This window comes from Pinus tabuliformis, chromosome X, assembly GCF_031772625.1.
Source record: "Pinus tabuliformis cultivar Carrire ecotype Pingquan chromosome X, CPIR1, whole genome shotgun sequence".
In the NCBI taxonomy this organism is placed as follows: Eukaryota; Viridiplantae; Streptophyta; class Pinopsida; order Pinales; family Pinaceae; genus Pinus; species Pinus tabuliformis.
Window position 1 is genome coordinate 235403345 of NC_142308.1, and position 22767 is coordinate 235426111.

A 22767-nucleotide genomic window follows, 5' to 3' on the forward strand; every position below is an offset into this window, starting at 1 on the left:
TGTGTGCTTTACCTTGTATGAAAGATAGCAATTTTCCACTATGTAAATATTGTGTGCTTTACCTTGTATGAAAGAGAGCTATCAGTTATAACTTTTTTACATCATTTTTATGTTACCAATCACATTCTTTATTCAATCTTCACTGGTTAAATAGACTTAACATCCTTCATAATTTTTTATAACATAGTAAGATTTGAGTACAGAAAATGAGATTTGGTCCAATAATTTTTTCCTAAGAAAGTAATAGGCATTCTAAATTGATATCCACCGCTCTCTCTACACTACATAAACTAGAATGCGAAGATTTAATAAAAAACAGAGAGATATTATTATTAAATCGATCTCCATATCATTGCCGTTAAACTAAAGACATATTTCCCCTCCCTCTCGCTCTTTTCTCCCTTGCTCCCATATTAGGATGTGGGCAACCGGTGTTGTGGAGTCTGGGTCCCTCTTTACCACCGATCCTTACGAGTCCATATCGGATTGGAATACGGCCGTGTCCTTCTCTAAATGGAGTGGCATTACCCACAGCAACCGTCATCCAATGAACAGAATTTTTGCCCTAAAACTCACAGCTATGGATCTGAACGACCCCGTTTGATCTCCTCGTCCCAACACTTTGTCATTTCTCCTCTCACTTGATAATTAAGGAAACAAATTCCTCTTCAGGTATAGACTACCTCTCCTCTGTCCCATATCTACATCCGTGTCAACGAAAAGCAGAGAATCCGAAGCTCTAATACCCACGGCCCGGCAAGTGGACAAGATCCACATCAACATCAATAAAAAGCAGCAAACCCTAAAATCCCAAACTTACAGAAATGAAAACAAGAATACAATTGTGTCAAGACCACAAACCTCAGCCTCGGCGTGGTAGAGATCACTTTTCGCCCGGTTCCTCGGTATCGCCACCACAGAACACGTGAGAATTCGTCTCATATTTGGAAAAATCAAACAAGCGGAGGAACGACAAATTGCCAAGAGGAAGAGAAAGGGGGACCGTGAAGATCCATAGATGTGAGTTTGACAGCAACTAATCTCTCCCTTGGATAACCGCTGCTGTAGGTTACGCCACTCCAGTTGCACGAGGACGTAGCCTTGCTCCAATCTGCATGGACTCTTGAGGATCACCGGTGATGAGGGAACCGGAATCCAACAGTGGCCGCTCAAGATCTTGACATGGGTAAGAAGAGAGAAAAAGGGGGAAAGAAAAGAAACATCGTATCGCGAGCGAGCGAGCTAGATGAAGTAATGCAAGTTTATATAGCAAAAATAAAAAATGGATGTTTGCATTTCGTGGGGTCAGTCCAGAGATATCCGATGAAAGAAATGCGAAGAAAGGGGAGCATGATGCTGCCAGCGAGTGATACGGAGAAAGGCAAAAAAGTATGGAAATCAATATAAACAGGGTGGCGTCCTTCAATTAAAGTAATAGAATATGTATGTTTCCTTATCGTGGGGTTACACTAGCGGACATGTCCCTCGGGGATTCCCAGGTAGTCCAAACAGGGTACAAGCGCCGACTCTGAACATAGTAAAGACGGGAAGAAGTTATGATAATTTAATGGGGAATTGAATGAATAAAAACTGTTTGGTAAGTGGGAGGTGTTTAATTTAATGGCATTGAATCAGTAAATAATGTTTGGCAATGGGGCTTTGAGTGATAAATTGATGGGGAGTGAATGAATAAAATAATGTTTGGCATGTGGGAGGTGTTTAATTTTTTAAGCATTGAATCAATAAAGAATGTTTGGCATGTCGGAATCTGCAGCCATATCAAAAGCTGACCTCATCTGTTGCCACGTTGCCCTACGTCCATGACAAGTTATCCCACCCATATATTATATTATATTTTTGTGTAATTTTTGTTTTAAAGAAATAATAAAGTTTTTTTAGTAAGATTAAATTGGTTGATTGAAGCTCGGAATCTGCAGCCATATCAAAAGCTGACCTCATCTGTTGCCAGGTTGCCCTACGTCCATGACAAGTTATCCCACCTATATATTATATTATATTTTTGTGTAATTTTTGTTTTAAAGAAATAATAAAGTTTTTTTAGTAAGATTAAATTGGTTGATTGAAGCTAAATGAGTAAGGAGTTATTTAGAATTATGGGATTCAAGGGTTCATAGGGTTGATTTTGTAATTAAATTTGATGGATATTTATTTATATTTCATTTTTTTTAATAGTATTTTTAAAATTTACATCTTATTAATGGCACATAATTAATATTTCAAGATGTTAATTTTTTTAAAATCAGGTGTAGATTTCATCATTTTAATTTTTTTAATATGTAATATTCAAGTGATGGTTTTTCAATGCGATGAATTTATTTATGCATTCCAAAGTATATTTTAATCAACAAGAAATCTTAGTCAATAGTATAGTCTAAAGTTTAATCAAACAAAAAAGCACACTCAAGAGTATAGTGCAATGAATCTTTAAGGAGTTTATATTTTTCTATAAAATAACAAGTATTTTTTTCATAATTAACAAGTGCTGGAGGGTAACATACTTCCAGTCATTTCGGATATGTATGTATGTATAAATTAGAGGAATAAACAAATGAACATATAACAAGTTTAGGAAAGTAATTAAATCTTTCAATTATTTCTCTTAACCTTATGACTCGCCATTGAGAAATGCATTTGTTTTTTTAATATGAAAATTCTTCAAGAATCCTCCGAGAAAACCTTGGGTTGTAGCTAACCAATTTGTATCAATAATACTCAGATTGCTATTGCTATGTATGTAACAATTTAAGAATTATATTTTCAATTTATGCAAAAAAGAACATGCTATTAGGTATAAGATGTCAAGCACATCAGATATTTGTGATTGTAATTAGAGAACATTTAAATCAAGAAATTTAACTTTAAAATGTAAAAATTTTGGCAAATTTTATTCAAAATTTTAATAAATTTACATAATTTAAATCTAGAGAAATTTAATGATAATATTAAAATATCATCATCATCATCATCATCATCATCATCATCATCATCATCATCATCATCATCATCATCATCATCATCATCATCATCATCATCATCATCATCATCATCATCATCATCATCATCATCATCATCATCATCAATGATGCATATGTAATTTTTTATTTAAAAATGAAATCTACTTTATCCCACACATATAGTTGAGAAACTATTTTTAATTTAAAAATGAAATTTATTTAATACCATTTGCATAATTGCGAATGTTTTTTTATTTAAAAACTGAGATTTATTTAGTGTCATTAAAAATAGATGTGGCATGTGAAATTTTAAATTTGATATGTCTGTGCTAAGTCTAAATAAAAAAAATAAAAAACATTACAACACTGTACAACAAGGTGCATTACTACATCTTTAACACAACACCATGAGTGGGCACTTTATTTATTTGAATAATTTAGTCTACGTGGTTGGTTTGAATAGGATCTCTTTGACGTGCTCTCTAATTTCCATATTATGTGCAAGTGTGAAACCGTCTCCCTACTTGTAAAATAACTGCATCGATCTTGCATTGCCAAAAATCGCTCTCTTGCATTTATTTGACATGTCTTTTGCACCATTGTAATATGCAAGGGTGTTGTCTATGAGACTATAAACATGTTTGAGAGATTCTTCCACCGACAATGATGGTCCTTCCTATAACACAATATGAGAAAAGGCACTTCACCTTCACCTTCACCTCTCTCAACTTACATTTATAATAGTTAGCAACATTTCAATAAAATTAGAATCATCTAAGGACATTAATTATATGTTAGACTATAAGCGATTGAGTACCCTTCTTGGTAAGTTTTGAGAGATTCTTCCACCTACAATGATGGTCCTTCTTATAACACAATATGAGAAAAGGAACTTCACCTTCACCTTCACCTCTCTCAACTTACATTTATAATAGTTAGCAACATTTCAATAAAATCAGGATCATCTAAGGACATTAATTATATGTTAGACTATAAGCGATTGAGTACCCTTCTTGGTAAGTTTTGATTTTGTTCACCAAACACCCTGTCAAGTTCACCAGAGATACAAATTTCAATTGGTAATCAATTTGGTAGAGTATGTGATTTGTTTGTTACTGAAAATGTCAAAAGGATTACAAAATCAAAAAAAATCCTAAAACATATATGAAGGAATAGAAATTATGAAAACTTGTTGTGATATAGAAAAAGACAAGTTAAAACAACACAATAAATGTTAGAAAATGCTTTGTACATATATTTTACAATAAGTGAAAGAACCCAAGATTTTTAAAAGTCTTTTTCAGAAGAAAAATCAAAACCCCATAATGGAAATACTCAAATCAATACTTACTATCAATCAAGAATCCAATGTTTTGTAGTCATAATGTGATTAACTGCAATTTAACAGTTGGAAATAGAAGGAAAAAACCAAAAGAAAAATCGGCATCCAAACATTATACTCAAATCAAAAGAAAAATCGGCATCCAACCATTTAGTGAAACCATTTAGATTCTAAAATTGTAAGGGGATGGTTGTCGGATGTAAGTATCTCAGCTAGCCATGTAGTATACATGTTGAATTTATTTGTTTTGGGGAAGCTTCTTTTGTTTACCATGTTGTTTTAAATATATGAACAAAATATTATTATATTTTTTATCCTTAAAACATTATATAAAATAAGAAAAAAAGTTTATGTTGAAACTTGAAAAGCCTTCATCCTTTAATTATCTATTATGACTTGCATAAATTTTTGGTGGGTTGTAACCACTATTAACTTTGCACATTTACACTTTTACTCCTAAATAAATAATGGCAGGTATATTTATTTTCATCTTGTTCCTAGTCATTTTTATGCAAATACTTGCTTAAATTATTGTGGACAATAACTGATGGTAAATAGCTTATTTACATGAGGATGAGATATTTTCAAGGATTAAATTTTTGTTGTTTTCCTTTGAAGCTTAAAAATGAAAAATAACTTCACAAATATTTAAAAATCATGGCATAAATATTGCAATGAAATAAGAAAAGAAGTTTATGTTGAAACTTGAAAATCTTTCATCCTTTAATTATCTATTATGACTTGCATAAATTTTTGGTGGGTTGTAACCACTATTAACTTTGCACATTTACACTTTTACTCCTAAATAAATAATGGCAGGTATATTTATTTTCATCTTGTTCCTAGTCATTTTTATGCAAATACTTGCTTAAATTATTGTGGACAATAACTCATGGTAAATAGCTTATTTACATGAGGATGAGATATTTTCAAGGATTAAATTTTTGTTGTTTTCCTTTGAAGCTTAAAAATGAAAAATAATTTCACAAATATTTAAAAATCATGGCATAAATATTGCAATGAAATCTAGAAATTAGACCTTCCAAGTGATGGTCCAATCAAATGTTTGAACTTTTGTTCTTCAATAATGTTGAAATATAAATATTTGTTTTTCAAAGTTAAACATTATAAGTTGCATGTAATATAAATATTTGTTTTTCAAAGTTAAACATTATAGGTTGCATGTAATAGTGGTCAACAGGAAATTCGATTGCTAATAGAGAATTTGATTTCTTCCATACCTAATTATGCATTCAAACTTTATGGAAAAGTATAAATCTCATGTCACTATTCAATTGAACTATAATCTATTTCTATATATTAATCTAGTCAAGCACAACACACCAACTTAATGCTAAATTTGTAAGTTTTAATATTTAAAGTTGGTTTATATTTTCTTAAACACAATTTTGTTTTTCCAAGGATTCATCTATTTTGATTGAAATAGGTATTAATGAATTATATTTATTGTTTGTAGGTTGTTTGTGACAATGGAGTTACGTAGCCAGAGGATAGGAGAAGAGGATATCTAGTTTAAAATATTTTCACATACACATTTAAGAATGATTTTTCATTAATGTTGAAAAACAAATATTTTCCTTTTTCAAATTCAATCATTATAACTTGCATTGGTTAATTATAATCTAATAGTGGTCTATAGGCAATTTGATTGCTAGAGTCCACTGATAATAGAAAATTTTATTTTTTCATAGTCAATTATGCATTCAAACTTTATGGAAAACTATAGTTTAATCCCATATTATTATTCAACTCAAGTGTAATTTGTTTCTGTATATCAATCTAGTAAAGCGCAACACACCAAATTGATGCTAGATATGTAAGTTTTAATTTTTTCAGTTGGTTAAGATTTTCTTTAATGTAGTTTTATTTTTCCAAAGATTCATTATTTTTTATTCAAATATATATTAGTGAATTATATTTATTGTTTGTAGGTTGTTCGTGACTATGGAGTTACCAAGTTCTTCAATTAGTCGTAGCGAGAGGATAGGAGAGGATCATTTTTCTTTAAAACCTCTTCACATACACATTCAAGAGCTTCCTAGTTTGTAAATAAGTTGGAAAAATATATTCCTTCTCGTTCATTTAAAAAAAAATCATGCCATAACACATAGGAATAACATATATGTGGCCACAGAAACAACCTTTGCTTCATATATATATATATATATATATATATATATATATATATATATATATATATATATATATATATATATATATATATATATATATATATATATATATATATATATATATATATATATATATATATATATATATATATATATATATATATATATATATATATATATATATGTTGTGTGTGATAATTAGGTATGAAGATTGGTAACAATGAGTACTCACGTGCGTGTTGGTTGTTAGCTTACTTTTTTCCACACTTTTATTTTTACCATTGTAATCTTTAACATACCCAATATTGAATTAAATAAAAATAGAAAATATTATATAATTTCAAAGAACAATTCATAATAATTTTTGGTGTCCGAGTGTGAATAAACTATTCAACCCTCTTCCACATTAATTCATCAATCTGGGTGCATACATTTTTCAAGGTAACGCGTAAAGTATATGCATGGGCAAGGTTACAATCTTACACCAACCAAGGATTCACAACTAAGAAATCAAAACATCGTTGTAACAGTAGTTGGAAATAAATTGCAAAACTTAAAAGACATTCACAACAATCAATATTTATCTGTAACAACAATAAAGAATAAACAAACAATGAATAAAACATCATACATAAAAGAAATGCAACACCTGATTAGAAGAGCAGTCACAGCTCTCTCATCAGGGCTACATTAATTTACAGCTATAGGAAGAACAGCAAAACTGCTTGTATTTTATTAATCTGTAAAAGAGTTGTTACAATACATATCTTTGCATGACTAACCCTTCATACAGGAATAAAGTCCCTTTTATACCAATACATCTGTAATATCATATTCCCCAAAACCTAGAAACTAATGCCCAAGATATACAACAGTTCGGAACAACAACTAATTGCTAAGACAACGAGAATAGAAAAGATCCAAAATAAGCTTGAAAACATCTGCGAGTTGGTTATGTTGTCACAACATTGCCGAATAGCTACTGTGAATCGTGAGACTACTGCTACATGTTGTGAAGGAGATACCTGTTCACTGGAATCTGCAGAAATAACAAGTTTTAGTAGTTCTCATAGTTGAAACCCCTGTGATTTTACTTCATCAATTAAATATTCAAAGAGAAAAAGAAAGAAAAGATAAGCAGATTTTGTGCCCAACATCTCCCCCCAGCTAGCCTTCTACATGCCCTCATGCAGTTCACCGCTTTCGGAGGTCTGGGTTAGAAGGCTGTTATCCTCGTGGAGCTGGGTGATATCATATTCTTCTGCCATATCTATTCCTGGGACCTTGTATCCTTCTGAGAGGAGAAATTCCTTCCACCAATCATCTGGTACATTATATGTTGGGGTATAATGCTCTGCTGGTAGCCAAATGATGGGGAACCTGAACCGGAGTCCCATCCACCAAACCCCGCATTTTTGGACGCATGCGACATACCTTGGCACCCGACTTAGTGCCCATGCAAAATTTGGCACTCCAAAAGGTTCCCTGTTCCAGACAGATGCAAGTGACATCATCCACCTTTTCTAACAATTATCAAGGGCCTCATCCTAAAACGTGACTATTTGTTTGACACAAAGATCAATGCACCACTTCTGTGTCCTCATCATCCATTCTCTATTTCCCTCAATCTCTAAAAGGGTGGTGTGCTTATTGTACATAGTTACAAACCATTCGTGCTCTCCTCTCATCATAATAGGCTTCATGTTTTGATTTGACTCAAACGTATTAGAAGCCTTCCGCCAGTTTATCTGGTTGAGTGTATGGGAGGTGAGAGCCCTTAAATCAATGTCCCCCACATATGGGATCAGGTTAAATTCTTTGTCATCGTGTAGGAAGTATCCATGCAGATAGATCTCACACATCAAATGCTAGGTTACTAAGTCATGGATTCTCAATATACGGAGGAACTGTATAGATTCCTCAATCTCATGATTGACTGCCTTCTTAATGCTTTCCAAATAGAAGAAAATAAATTTCTCATGCAAGAACAAGGCATAACTAGGAGCAGGAGGGTGACATGCCATTACTTGTTGTGCCAGGCTGAACATCTATTCCTTATCAGCCTTCAATTCCAACACTTGCCCTTCCAACCTTTCTACTTTGAGCTGCTGCTTCACATGCCTCAGCCGTAATATGTCCACTCGCTCTACATATTTGAGGATAGCCTTGGACGACTTCTCTTGGACTCTTTTCACCTCATTCTAATAGCGAGCCATAGTGGATTTCCAAGTTTGAATCTCAGTTGTTAAGGAGAATTCAAGGTCATCGAAGAAGTGCTCGATAGGATCCATTTGAGTAGCAGCAGAGGTCATCAACAAATCATCTACCTATGTTTCTGCCTCGACCACCATAGCCTTGGGCTTCTTAGCCCACCATTTATACTTCCTTACCTATTTCTTAAGTTGATTCACCTGTATTTGTAGCCTTCAAACCTCTATTTTCAACCACATTATATCTTTGAACTATAGTTGGTACTTATTTTTAAGGGGCGACCTCCTTTGCTTGCATATTTCTATCCACTCCTGCTTAGCAACCACTTCGTCTGGCCCTGCAGCTAGTTCAACAGGTGGTGGATTGCTTAGAGGAGTATCTACTTGTCTTTCTACCTGGTTCTCCTCCTTTGTTTCCTCTCTCTTGATCACTTCTTGCTTGACAACCAACTCAACTGGCTTTGCAGCTGTTTCATCAAGTGGTGGATTACTCAGAAGATTATCCATGGGTTCATTTGTCGAGACCTCCTTTCTTGGTCCCCCTTTTGCAGGAGCAAGTGCTTCCTTTTTAACAATTAACTCGACTGGCTCAGGAGCTGGTTTGCCAAGTGGTGGATCAATCACAGGAGTATCCACCAGAATTTCGACCAGGATTCCCCTACCTGGTTCCCCTATTTCAGAAGCATTCACTTCTTCCTCCCTCTATTCTTCAGAAGGGCCTCGCTGAGAGTCAGCAGCTAACAGATTAACAGTAGGTCGACCCTTAACCGACCCATCAAACATTAGAATGGGAGGGACAACGACCTCTTTTTTCTGAGCGTCAGGGAGAACGAGACACTCTCGCTCCTCTCAGAATGGAGGCACAAAAAGGAAACTAAAAAATGTTTTCTTCCTGGCCTATACCAGTTTCATCTGTAACCTCGAGCTCCTTCCCCTTATCTACAACAATTCCGCTCTGGCCCGAGGCTTCCTCCTGTGTTTCCTCCTGTCCTGTGGTTGACAATGGTTCTTGTGTAGTGTCAACCTCAGGATTTATTCCTTCCACATTTTTCGAGATCGGATGTGTTGGTGTTGGTTCTTTTGTGGCACCACCATGCGTATCCAACACTTCTTGAGTAGATGGTGTTGGCATTGTTCCCTCTGGCACGTAATTAACAAAGGTGGACTCTTGTATCACCGTGTTAACCCCTTCCATTGTATCCATAATTCCTTCCTCCATTGGCTCCATAGTTTCGAGCCTCTCTTGCTCTGGTCTGTCTTCTTCCATTGGCTCCATAGTCGAGGTTGGTTCTTGTGGAACAACCTCGACTGCGGTACTCACAATTTCTTCTAATTTGAGTCTGTCTTCTTCCATTAGCTCCACAGTCGAGGTTGGTTCTTGTGGAACAACCTCGACTATGGTACTGATAGTTTCGTCCATCTCAGGCCTTCCTGGCTATGATTCCTCTTCCTCCATCAACTCCATAGTCGAGGTTGGTTCTTGTGTAACAGCCTCAACTGTTTCTTCCACTTCAAGCTCCCTGTCTGGCTCTAATTCTCCTTCTTCCATCTCGATCTCTTCAAGCTCTTCTTGGTCTACATGTTCATTCTCTGTTGGTTCCTCCTCCTTTGCTTCCGGTTCCTCTTCTTTAGCAACTATAACAACTGTTATCTATTCTTTTGTCGTTCCCTGGAATGTTGCCTATAGGACAAGGTTAATTTTAGGGGCGAATAATCGCCCAAAGGTGAAATTTAAGGCTTTTTATATTTTAATGGGGTGAATTTTTAATTAAAATAATAAACTTTTTTTTATATAATTAGCCCATATTTTATTTAAAAATTAATTTATTTTTTTATTTTAGCCCAGGGCGGATAAACTAACCGAATCGTATTTGATCAAAATCACCCCATTTTGATATTTGCGGAATCGTATTTGATCAAAATCGCCCCCATTTTGATTTACAGTTTGGGTTTTCTGGTTTGGGAGTGGTTTGTGAGGGTCGATTTGGTCATGGGATGTTAGATTTATTTTGAAATGGAGGGCGGAGCGAGGGCGGCTCCCTGTTTTGACGGATTCAGCCCGCTGTTTTGGTGTATATGGCTCTCTGGGTCCCTGTATAAAAATGGTTTTGAAATAGGTTTTTTCATCCTAGTTCACAAATCTAGCAACAGCAGTTTCGGTGGGATATTCTTGCATTTTCAGATTTCAATCCGCTTATTCTTCTCTGGTTTCGGTATCCATTGTTTCTTGGATTTGAACGGCTCATGCCACTGCAGCAGCAACAACAACAGTCGGTACTTGACCGAATTGTTGGCTGAGCGCGAGAAATTAGGCCCCTTTATGCAGGTCCTGCCCATCTGTAGCCGGCTTTTGAACCAGGGTAAGTTGGCTTCATATGTCTTGGTTTTACAGATTATCAGTTGTGGCCAAATTAGGTGGATTCATGCCTCTGCAGTTGGAACAGGGGTGATAATCACTTTGCCAATGAACGTTGAATGCTTCTGTTGGTTTGGAAGCAAATATAACCGTGGCTCCAAATTGTTCTCACAAACCCAGAAATGTAGACTGCTAAAAAATATTAGATTTGTGTTGTCTAAAATGTGGCGCAGTAGTTATTTTTATTGGCAAAAGATAGGGTTGTAGGGCCCTTAAGTATATGGGAAACATACAGCATCTGGACTTATGGAAACATGGAGCCTAGATCTTCCAATAGGTGGATCTGGGAAAAAATAGAAGAATTCTTGATTTCCCTTCCCAAGAAAAAAGTGCGAATGGCTGTTAATAGCCCCTTGCTGTTCCAAACATCATTTTATTTGCTTTACTGAATGGTCTGATTTATATTCCAACCTTTCTTTTTCACTACATGCTCCTTTTTCCAACCAAGATCATGTTACTCCACAGCGTTTAGTCGATGCAAATCATATATATATGGCATTTATTTCATGTATATTGGCAGTTGAACTTTTGCCAATATTTCTACGACAGTTATTATTGCTGATCAGATCTTGATTTAGGCCTAAGCGTATCAGATCTTGCTGATCAGATCTTGTATACATTTAAAAAAAAATACAAACCAGTTACCTACTAGTTCCTTAACCTCTGAGGTCTCAATATCTCAGTTCTTCCTAGCTTTACACTTGGTTGGTACTTCTTTAATATGCTCCAATCCTGTATTCCGTTCTCAATCTCTTTCTCTCCTCACTTTTGGTATATTGCTGACAGTTATTATTGCTGAAAAGTTTTCGAGGCAAGAAATCTGTTGTATTAATATTGTCTGATTTGTAATAGAGAAACTGCTATGAGGTGCTTTGGACTACTTGGGAATGAATTTTTGTCTCAGATGTCGATAGTCTGTACTGTGGTAGACAATAAGATGATTTCTTTTCTCAGGGATTGCAATTGCTTTCCGGAAGATGGGGTATACCTGTTCATGGTACTTCTTTCGACATCAAGTTGATAAACCTTCCCTTAGACTTGAGTTTTGTTTGGTTCTTGTTCATTGGGTGATGATAAAAAATGTAATATTCATTTGTATTTGTTGATTTTATACTCATGGAACTTGTTTCTTATTATACTCAGTTCTTTTGATGCAAGAAAGAATAGCAGACTAGTTTGAGCTTGAGGTACTTGAAGCGGCAGCAGCTCTCTTCTCAAGCGGTATGTGTTCTAGTTCTCAAGTGTAATATGAGTAAATTTAAAATGTACTGCCGTTTGACAATACTTGTAAGCACTTTGAAGCAAATGTGGCCTGAATGTTGTTTGAAACTGGAGATACTGATGACCTCAATGATGTGAAAAATTGGAGATACCGTATGGCCTCAATGGTGTTTGTAATCAAAATTTGGATTGAACACAGTGTCTGTATAGACTGTTGTATAGACTGTAGTCTAATTATGTATAGACTGTTGGTCCTAAGAGCATGCGATCATTGATCAAGCCATCATGACCCATGGCAGCTTTGAAGGGATAAAAGGAAGACGTGTTGAAGCCAATGCTGCCATTGGAGTTTGATTCTTGAATATCATGGAGATTAAGAAGAATTATGTTCCATGCTCAAGGTTAATTACATTAACGTTTTATGTGCTTACTCTACAAATGAATTTGAACAAGTTTTTCATGGAAACCTTTCGAAAAGAGAAAAAAGACCTTGCATTATAGTTTATTGGTGGATTCCTATATTTTCTTGGTTGTTGTTACATGTTGACTATTGGAAGATCTGTTTATATTACTGAGAATCTTTCACCTGAAAATGGAGCAGTAAAGGACATATTAACTGTTATACGCTTTTGATTTTTCTGCCTTTGAGAACCTTGTGAGTTGTATGTCATTGAAGGGTGACTTGGTTTGAATAGTTAGCTTTGGAGAGCAGTTAGAGGAAGAAATAACTCAAACCCAAACTCAACAATGGAATTTTTATCAATGTGTCCATTCCAATAGATTATTATTCTAAACCTGGATGATGTGGCAACAATAATTATATATTTTTTGGAATGTACCTCAGTGAATGATCACCTTTTGTAATATTTTAAGTGCCGCTACATAGAGATGTTATTTCTATGCTTAATTAATTGCATTGATGTGCCATAGAGCAATGCAATGCATCTGGATACTTGAAGTCTTGGAATTGCAGAGCAACATTTGCTTGATTCCTTGGTAGTTGTTTGAAGATCCTAACCAAACTGATGTTTCTTTCATAATTGTGGTTCTTTGTCATAGTAGTATAGTACGCTGTTCCTGAGATTACCTTTGGTTCTGTTCTGAGATCTGTAGAGAATTGTTGAGCAAGGGGGAGGATAGCTTCATCTTAAAGCATCCCTCTACCCAACGTTAAGCTTGATGGGAAGAATTATCCTATCTTCAAGTGAAGGGTGCTAAACATATAATTGAAGAATTGATTGTTAAGACTTGTGGAGGGTAAGAAGACAAATTGCATTGTTGCTAAAGAATTAGTAAAGCTATAAGACAAATTGCACTGTTATATAGAGTGTCTATACAACAGTCTATATATTACAACTAAGTACAATGAGTCTCTCTTTTTGGTTAATTATACTATACCTTGGGTGCCAACATTCATAATTCTTGTTGTTGAACCAAGCTCTCCAGTTCCAGCAATAAGCTCGACACCTTTGTCTTATTGATTGCATTCTTTGAACAATGTTACTCAAGCCAATCCTTAAACCTTGGATTGATCAACCGATCTCTAAAGAACATTGCATCATGATGTTGTTCATCCCCTCTTCTACAATTTCTCTCTTATAGATGCATTCTTTGATTGTTCAAGGCCTCCTCCTTAATGACATTTGAGGGATAATTTTGCCTCCTTCCTTGTCTTAACATAAACTTGGTTTTGTTATCCATCTTTCACATGGCTGCTAGGATCCATGGTCACTTCTGAAAATTGCTTGCAAGGTTATCTTGGCTTCATTATGCATTGTTTTTTCCTTTTGGAAACTCATCCTTCCTTGAGGATTGTCTAGCATCTACTACCTCAATTTGGATTTCTTGGATCAATTTAGTGCTCTCGTTCTCCTTTTGGACCAGTTGTCCATTCTCCTCACATGCAAAGCATGCATTCACATAAAATTCACCAATTTTAAAAATAAAAGGTTACCTGGCCTCTTCTGATGCCTCCAACATCAAATTTTGTCTTCCTTCCATGCTTTAGGAAGGTACTCCTTCTCTTTCTTCTATTCTTACGACAACTATGAATGATTGTCCCTCTTGAAAATCCTTATCATCTGCATCTATACACATAGCATCAGTATCATAATCACTAAGCTCTTTAGCCCCATATGGTATATATGTTACGAGCACTTCTAGCTAACCTCCCATGGGACTTTCATTTATTGTCTCATCGACATCCTCTTTGTGTAGCTCCCTCTACTGTTATGATGCTTTTTCCACCATATCTTCTATCAACAAATCCATATGTTGATTTGAACTCTTTATGCAGTCCATGAGACTCTCTGATAGTCTCTCTTCAACATCTTCCTCATCATCAATGACTATTCCCTGCTCTGGTTCAAAATAGTGAACTAATTCAACTTTAGGCTCAACAGGTGCTTCATCTTCCTCCCTAGCTTTCTAGCTTTAGGGGTCTTCCTCTTAAAATCTTTTTTCTGATGAGTAATTTGGCCTTCTTCCTTAGGTCCCATCTCTACCTTTGGTATTCTCTTTCAAGCCTCATTTTGACTATGTTGAATCTCTCCTTCAACTCATAATTCTCCTTTTCAATTTCTTCTTTACTCATGCCATTTTCCTTGGCATGCTTCTCCCTTTTGTTATGGCATCCATGAGAACTGGTTAGTAGTGGGTAGTTCTTAACCAAAAGGTTCCCAAAAGGGCGACTTCGGGACTGATTACAGAGAAAGGAGAATCAGTACCTGGATGGCCCCTCTTACGTGGAGCCGATTCACTGACCAAGCTTCCTACTCCACAGTCTACATCAAAACAAACATCTGTAGTTGAATGGGCACTACAGTTGCCAAATAGGCTTACACAGGCAACTGGAGAGCTTCATTTGAAAGGACAGATTATGCAGAAGGTTTGCAACTATGAACATGAAGCTCGGTCTTCAAATGAGGTAGCACCAATTGAAGCATGCTCTAAAGAAGAAGGGTTTCCTTGCAGTCAGCAGAATGATTCTGATCGAGAAGAAAATTGTTTGGCAAGGAGATTAGAGTTCCTTTGTCTAAGTAAAACCTGCAGGCATTTTACATATCAGGAGTTGCAATCTGCTACTCCTGGTTTTTCAACAGGTTGCATTTGTAGTTTTCCTCATGGAGTTTTTCATTTCTGTGCTTCTGTTTTGAATGGGAAATTTCCCTTGAAATGTATATTAACCTTGTGAACTCAATTCAATTATGTAACATTCTTATTCTTGCAGGGAATTTTATAGGAAGAGGAGGCTGCAGTAAGGTGTACAGAGGATTTCTTCATGATGGACAATCGGTGGCAGTGAAAATCTTGAATTCATCATCCAAAACAGAGCAAGAGCTTCTTTCTGAAGTTGAGATTCTTACTCTATTGAAGCACAACCATGTCATTACACTTATCGGTTACTGTGCAGAAGGCCTTAACCGCCTTCTGGTGTATAATTTTGTATCCAGAGGAAACCTTGAAGAGAATCTCCATGGTATATACTCAATAGTATTGCATTTTAAGAATCATGAAATCGTGTAGAAATATTAAGCAGTAGTACGTTTTAAGCATCATAGTGTTATGTATTGTATGGCAGGGTCTTTCATTTTCTCTTTTCTGAGATTTGATTATAGTCCCAGATATTGACTATGTATATATTTTTCAGGAGGAGAGGAAAAGCCAATACTTCCTTGGAAAGTGCGATTAAAAGTGGCTGTAGGAGTTGCTGAAGCATTAGATTACTTGCATAATGGCTTTTCTCAATCTGTCATTCATGGAGATGTAAAGTCTTCCAATATCTTGCTTTCTGAAGAGTTTGAACCACAGGTATAAATCTTTTTACTGCAAGAAGAATCAAGACTAAATTGCACAATTCAGTATTTGAAGAGATCTTAGTGATCTAGACTTGTAAGCTGAAACTTGGAATTCTGCACCAATGAAAAATTTCAACAGAATTAATGTGCGTGTTATTATAATAGTTGTCAGATTTTGGGCTAGCAAGGTGGGCACCAACATCTTCATATATCACTTGCAGCGATGTTTTAGGAACATTTGGGTATGTAAGCATCTTCCCAGTTTCGATTGGCCATTTTCAGATTAAAGCTATCCAATTTGTAAATTCACTAATTGTGATTGTAGTTTGACAGGTATCTTGCTCCAGAATACTTTGTTTATGGAAAGGTTAATGAGAAGATGGATGTGTATGCATCTGGTGTGGTCCTTCTTGAGCTAATAACTGGAAGGAAGCCAATTGATACAGCAAGTCCCAAGGGTCAAGAAAGCCTGATTATGTGGGTAAGTCCTGGTTTTTACAGTTGACTCTCTTCTTCATGTTTATTTATATTGATTATCCTTATTAGGGGCTCATGTTTAACCTTCTGTAAATGTTGAAACCAGGCAAGACCACTCTTACAGGATGGGAATATGGAAAGTCTTGCTGACAAATGTTTGCAAAATGTTTATGATACAAATGAAATGCATAGAATGATGCTTGCTGCTACGCTTTGTCTAAGGTAAACATATCATTACCGTCCTTGCATGAGACGAGTAATTTATCTTCCTCTATTCATTTCTATATGCTTCAGGGGCTTGTTTTTACTACCTCGTGTGTTTTTTGAGGGTATTCTTTACCTGCAAAAATTACTTTAGGGTGCAATTTCTCTTACATTTTCTTTTAGCTATAAAACACTCTATGTTAACCACATCTATTCATCTATGCTTACTCTTTAATACCAAGATATGATTAATGGCAGATTTTAAAACTACTACAAGGAGAAGATGAGTGGACTGACTGGGCGTGGTGCCAGAATACAATGATCAAGGATATGGATACTTCAGATGAGGATGACATTGTAGAAAATCAGGGGGGGCATGATATACAAACCCATCTCACCCTTGCCATGCTTGGGGTGGATGATGATACGGTATCACTTAGTAGCACAGATCATAGTGTGGGCATTTTGCCAACAAACAATTCTTTGGAAGATTACAGACTGCGCCGATGTAGCAATTCATCAAGCTTTTAATTCAAGATTAAAAGAAGTGAGTTTTCTTGCCAGCAATACATTTGTTTATGGTTGCTTTATAAGTTTCCCATGGCCACAGTGGTTTCATATTCTTATATGGCCAGGAATGTGACGTATTATGCTAGACCTCAAAGAATAGCTAAGGATTGTATGAAAACTAGGGGATTGAACAACAACATTGACTTCGTTAAAGCATTCCTTGAAGTTAGAAGCAAGCTCATGGGCGGAAAGGAAGATCAAGATGTCAGTACTCCATTATCTTGGCTGCAGATCTGAGCAATGTTTGACTAGTTGGCATCTTTTGTTCGCATGCTGATTTTTTCAGTGTCGTGTCCACATTTCTACTTTTTACTGTCAATCTCATGTAAACAGTGAAAATGGATCTACGGTGTTCATTACACTGCTCTGGGTAGACAAGTACCAAGAAGAGTAACTTTTTGGTAATGCTACTATATTGTCAATTTAGAAGTGGTGGAGAGAACCGTAGAAAGAACTACCCACTACTAACCAGTTCTCATGGATGCCAGGTTGATTGATCAAATGGATCAAATGTGCTGAAGCTTGAGATCCTTCTTTGATGCTCCATAAGGGCCATGCCTGATGCGTTTTTGGTCTAACAAAAGGACCAAGGGTTCAAATAGTTAATGGTTAGCATTCACCAACTATTAAAATAGAGTAGCCATGTCTAATTTTCAAATTTCATTTATAACACTAGTAATTTTTATTGCATAATATCAGGAATGAACAGATGCAGGGTTTTCAAGATTCAGGTTCAATATCACAGAAGACAATGCAAAGGTGTACCGGTGAATACTATGGTATTAATGAGAATCAAAAGTTAAAAGCTACACAGTAGAATGCATTTATTCATCTTCAAGGATATCACAGCACACACCACACTGCATTTTCACTTTTCATCCATAGAAATGTTTCCATCGATGGAAGGATTTATGGTTAACAATAGCAATAACTAAAGACCTTGTCACCATACTAATGTGCATATTTGTCACTTATTGTAAAGGACTGAACCTAATTCCTTTTTATTTAATTACCAAGCCATAATCATGACAATATCCACAAAATTCAATAAGAATGGTTTAGGTTGTGTAAAATTCCACCACTATATGTTCGTGGGTCATATTCCTTCCATGGTACCATTTTGCTACATAATAACATGAAGAGACATGTACCATTCTGCTGACTTAACAACATACTAATCTCATCGCTAAAAGAATAATAATAGTAAGAATCTAACAGATTTTGCAAATATATGAGCTCAACTTATAATTATATAGTATTTATATTTTGGCAATTTTTTATTGCCATGAAACGCTGCTTCTCGAGTTCAGGTAATTGCAAAGCTGTTCTATAACATTACACCTTAAAAAATTCAGCCTTCAAATCCAAAACATTAAAACTATCCTACATCTCTAACTTCAAAATTTTTAATGCCTACACCTTTTGTAGGGAAAAAAGAAAAGGCAAGAAATACAATATGAAACCCAAAATTTGTTCAAGAAAATAAAGCTATAATCAATAAAAAAAAATAAAGCGTATGGCATGGTCTGCTGAATCATCTGAGGTGCTCAATTATCCTCAGCAGCTTTGGAAGTCTCAGATGCCTGTAATTCACCGTCATTTTCCAGCTTTTGGACCTTATTTGATCGTTCATCTTTGGCAGATCCATCATCCTCTTCAAACCGTCTGTGTTTCTTCTCTATGCTGGTACCATTCCACTTTGTAAAGGGCTTTCGACTGTTAGATGAGTGCCTGCCTCCTCTACCACGGCCACCTCTGAAATTAAGGCTGAATGGTCCCAAGTAAGTAAGTTATTTTAAAATCAAGTCATCATCAGGGAAAACTCTAAAACTCCTACCATTGAAACCCAATATAGAGACAGTTTTTAGGAAAATATTTTGATGGACAGCATTGTGGCATGTCATAAATAAGCATCCACATGGACTTGTTCTAGGGTAGTTTAAAATAACTTCTTGTTTATTTTGAATAAATCTTCTTGTAATACTAGAGAGGCCACTCAGTTTTGGTGATATTTTTAGTGCTTTGTTTAGTTATGTGAATTCGTTAGATGCAAAACAAGTATTGGTTAATTTCATGAAAACCAATCTGCAGAATTGGAAATGTAAGCATATGTGCATGAATGTAGTAGAGAAAGGGGTACTGTTCTAATTGAAGTGAGAGTGAAAGAGACCTTTTGAAAATGTTATTGTTTCAAGCAGTTGGAACGGTATCAGTAGGAATCAGTATGCAGAAATTAAACAGAATAAATGGGAATCAAGGCGAATCAAGCATTGTATTGCATATCAAATCTAATAAAGTACCAATGATTCTACAGCTCTGGTTAAGTACTCAATAGTGCTTCCAAGGTTGCAGAACTTCAATCTACAGTCATAGATATTGAATGGGTGTTTGCAGTTATATTGTTCCTCTGCCAAGAACTATGCTCTTTTGGACCTCAATTCCCCTCAAATAAAAATGTTATGTTTAATTGGAACTTATTTACATCCTAACATGCAGGTCGATTTCTCCAAGAGAATGTACCTGGGCAACAAATGATATCCAAGTTTAAATCTTAACAATGGAATTAACTAATTATTTTCAATCGATTTCCTTCATTGTTGCTAGTTGATTTTTCCTGGGATTATCGACATCTCATTTATTGGGTTCACCTCACCCTGATTTGAACTTCTTTCATTTGAATCAACTTCATCTCTGGTTAGAACATTTTTTGATTGATTTCATTTTCCAACAAATGTGGTATTTAAGTTACTTTCTTCTTGCAAGTCGATTTTACCGTTATTAGTACACTGCTAGTAGATTTGTTTGACATGATCATTTTCTTCAATTTCAAGGTCGACTAGCTTAATGATAGTGTCCTTTTGCTTCAGCTCATGTTCATTCATCAGTTCTCAATTTATTCTCTCTGTGTTCAAAATGGATTCAAGTAGCTTAGGAATTACATCGATTTCCATGTTCATTCATCAGTTCTCAACTGATTCTCTCTGTGTTCAATGGATTCAAGTAGCTTGGAAATCACATCAATTTCCTTTTATATTGTATTAAAATGTACAGGAATGTCATAGTGGAATTGCTTTCCACAACAATACTTCTTTGTAACTATGGACTTTATCTCAACTCAACTGGATTTCATTTCTAACAAGAGATTTCCTTAATAAATTCCTCTTGACAAATTTTTCTGTTATAAAACTTTGCAAAAGCATACCCTTGGTATAGCTCACTACACAAGAAAATTCATTTTTGAAGCATAATTCTTATACTTGCAACTTTCATTTCTCTGTATAGACTTTCTAGAAAATAAATTGCGTGTAAAGAGTCTATATTCCACTCTTGGATTCATTTTGTTGGAGAGTTATGTGAAGGACTAACGAACCTAGTAGTCACAGGATGAAACAAACCCTGAGGCAGTAAAAATTTGTACATGGGTCCACATTTGCTCCCGTTATGGTCCTTACAGAGAGTGCATTGAAGGTAGGTATGTTGCAGTTGTTAGAATATGACGAATGTGCTCCCTTCATGTTCTCTAAGACGACAACTTAAAATTATTTGACAATTTCCTCATCCAAATGATTTTGAATGAGTAATTTCATCTAAATTTAACTGATTTTCAAACTGGGATTTAGTCTTCTTAATTTAACTGATTTTCAAACTGAGATTTAGTCAGTGTTATTGAGGAGTGAAATAGAAACTGATTTTCTCTTGCAGAGAATAACAAGGATTTGCGTGAGCTTATACTCTGCCTTATAGACCTTCAAATACAAATAAGCTCTTGTATCCCTATTTCAATCACATAATTTAAATGAATATAATGTCATTTTATTAGAAAAATGCAATGAGTATGAAATAGATCATCAGAATGGCCACTGTAGCCCAGGCTGGTGAGAACTTGAGTATTTTATATCTGACTAAACACATGCACATGAAAAGAAACATCACCTGACACAGACATGAACAAGATAGAATCTAGATATTAGAATTTTGGGGAAAACCAATTGCGCCTTAACAGAGAGCTTCTTATCCTACACCACACATTTCACTCTTTCAAGGTGGAGTTACAAACTGAACATGCAATGACTAAGCTGCATGGTCACCAAAGTTGTAACACACCCAAAAAAACAATGCTTCATATCATCTTCTCAATTATGTGTGTTTAACATTAGTGATATAGTCTCTTCTGAACTTTTATTTCAAGTAGAAATTTGATTAAATTTTAGAAGTGCAAGAAATCACAGAAAACCCTCAGGCAGTAAATTGATAGGAGAAATCTTCAAAAAAACCTGGAAGCTGTCCTGTTCATATTGTTCTGGACTTTTCAGCCAAGTTAATATGTGTGTAAAGAATACTATTTTATCCTGAGAAAAGATTGACACTTTGTTTATCACCAGATGAAAATAAATTAGAAGCAAAACATCAGGTTGGTGACAAATCCAAAACAAGTTGCAAGACTGTAACCCAATCTGCAAAACATCAAAAAATTGATTGTCCCAGAGTGGGATGCACTATGGGAAGTTGTGCTGTCCCATCTTTTACTAGTGTCAGCTTCATAGCACCTGCTTCCATTTCCAGCAGCTCTGTCTTTAAGAGAGCATCGGCCTCTATCTTGATAGTGTTGTCATCAAGAGATTTGTAGCTGATTTCCATTTTTAATCTTTATGGCAGCTGTTTATAGTCCTATAGGACTGAAAGTATGGATGTTGCAAAGCTTCATTAGCTGTTATTCTTTTGTTTCCATCCACTTGTAACATTTGTTTCAGCAAATCCACACCTTCTAGACACCCAACATTTTTAACAAATCTTGTGAGGGATGGGAAAGGCTTTCCCGGATTTGGAAATATGATATCCAACTGCTCCTTTACAGATTGCCCACGAAATAGCGGCTCACCGATGAACAATTCTGCCGACATGTTATTTGTTGCTTTTTTCTAGACTAGCTCTCACAAAGCATTTGAGTTGTTCCTGTTCCTGGTTGGTTTTTTTATAATTTTATAGACAAGTTCCATGTCGTGGAAATGTGAAAAAAGATAGTGATATTGCCACCATGTGGCTCTTATCATATATGGTTTTATACTTCTTCAAAAAATTCTCTAAGAGTTCACAATGCTAAAATTCACTAGGACTTTACAAAGTTTTATTATTTAGTGAAAGACTTGCCAAGTTCTTACAAGATTTTATAATTGAGTAAAATATTCGCCATGCCTGGTGAGAGATTCGCCAGAAAATTATATATACATATTATATTATTGATAAAATCGCCTTCCATTTTTCCTATATACCATGGACATTCGCCCAATTATTATATTTATAAATTTGGGGGGGGGTTCTTAAAATTTTCCCTGCTATAGGATTTGAAACCGAGCTAGTGCATGCATAACCAGTAGTCAAACCAGCCCATGGTTAGTAATGAC

General features: G+C 35.4%; 1 protein-coding gene across 1 annotated transcript; it reads left to right on the top strand.

Moving 5' to 3' along the window:
* Positions 1-10694: 10694 nt before the first annotated feature.
* LOC149139235 (protein kinase STUNTED-like) lies at positions 10695-16833 on the top strand. The gene is made up of 8 exons (XM_089450652.1): positions 10695-10774; positions 10937-11040; positions 15026-15418; positions 15547-15795; positions 15967-16127; positions 16280-16356; positions 16448-16595; positions 16698-16833. The coding sequence occupies exons 1-8, from the start codon at positions 10695-10697 to the stop codon at positions 16815-16817; spliced, it is 1332 nt and encodes a 443-aa protein (XP_089306778.1). The 3' UTR covers positions 16818-16833.
* The last annotated feature ends 5934 nt before the right edge of the window (positions 16834-22767 follow it).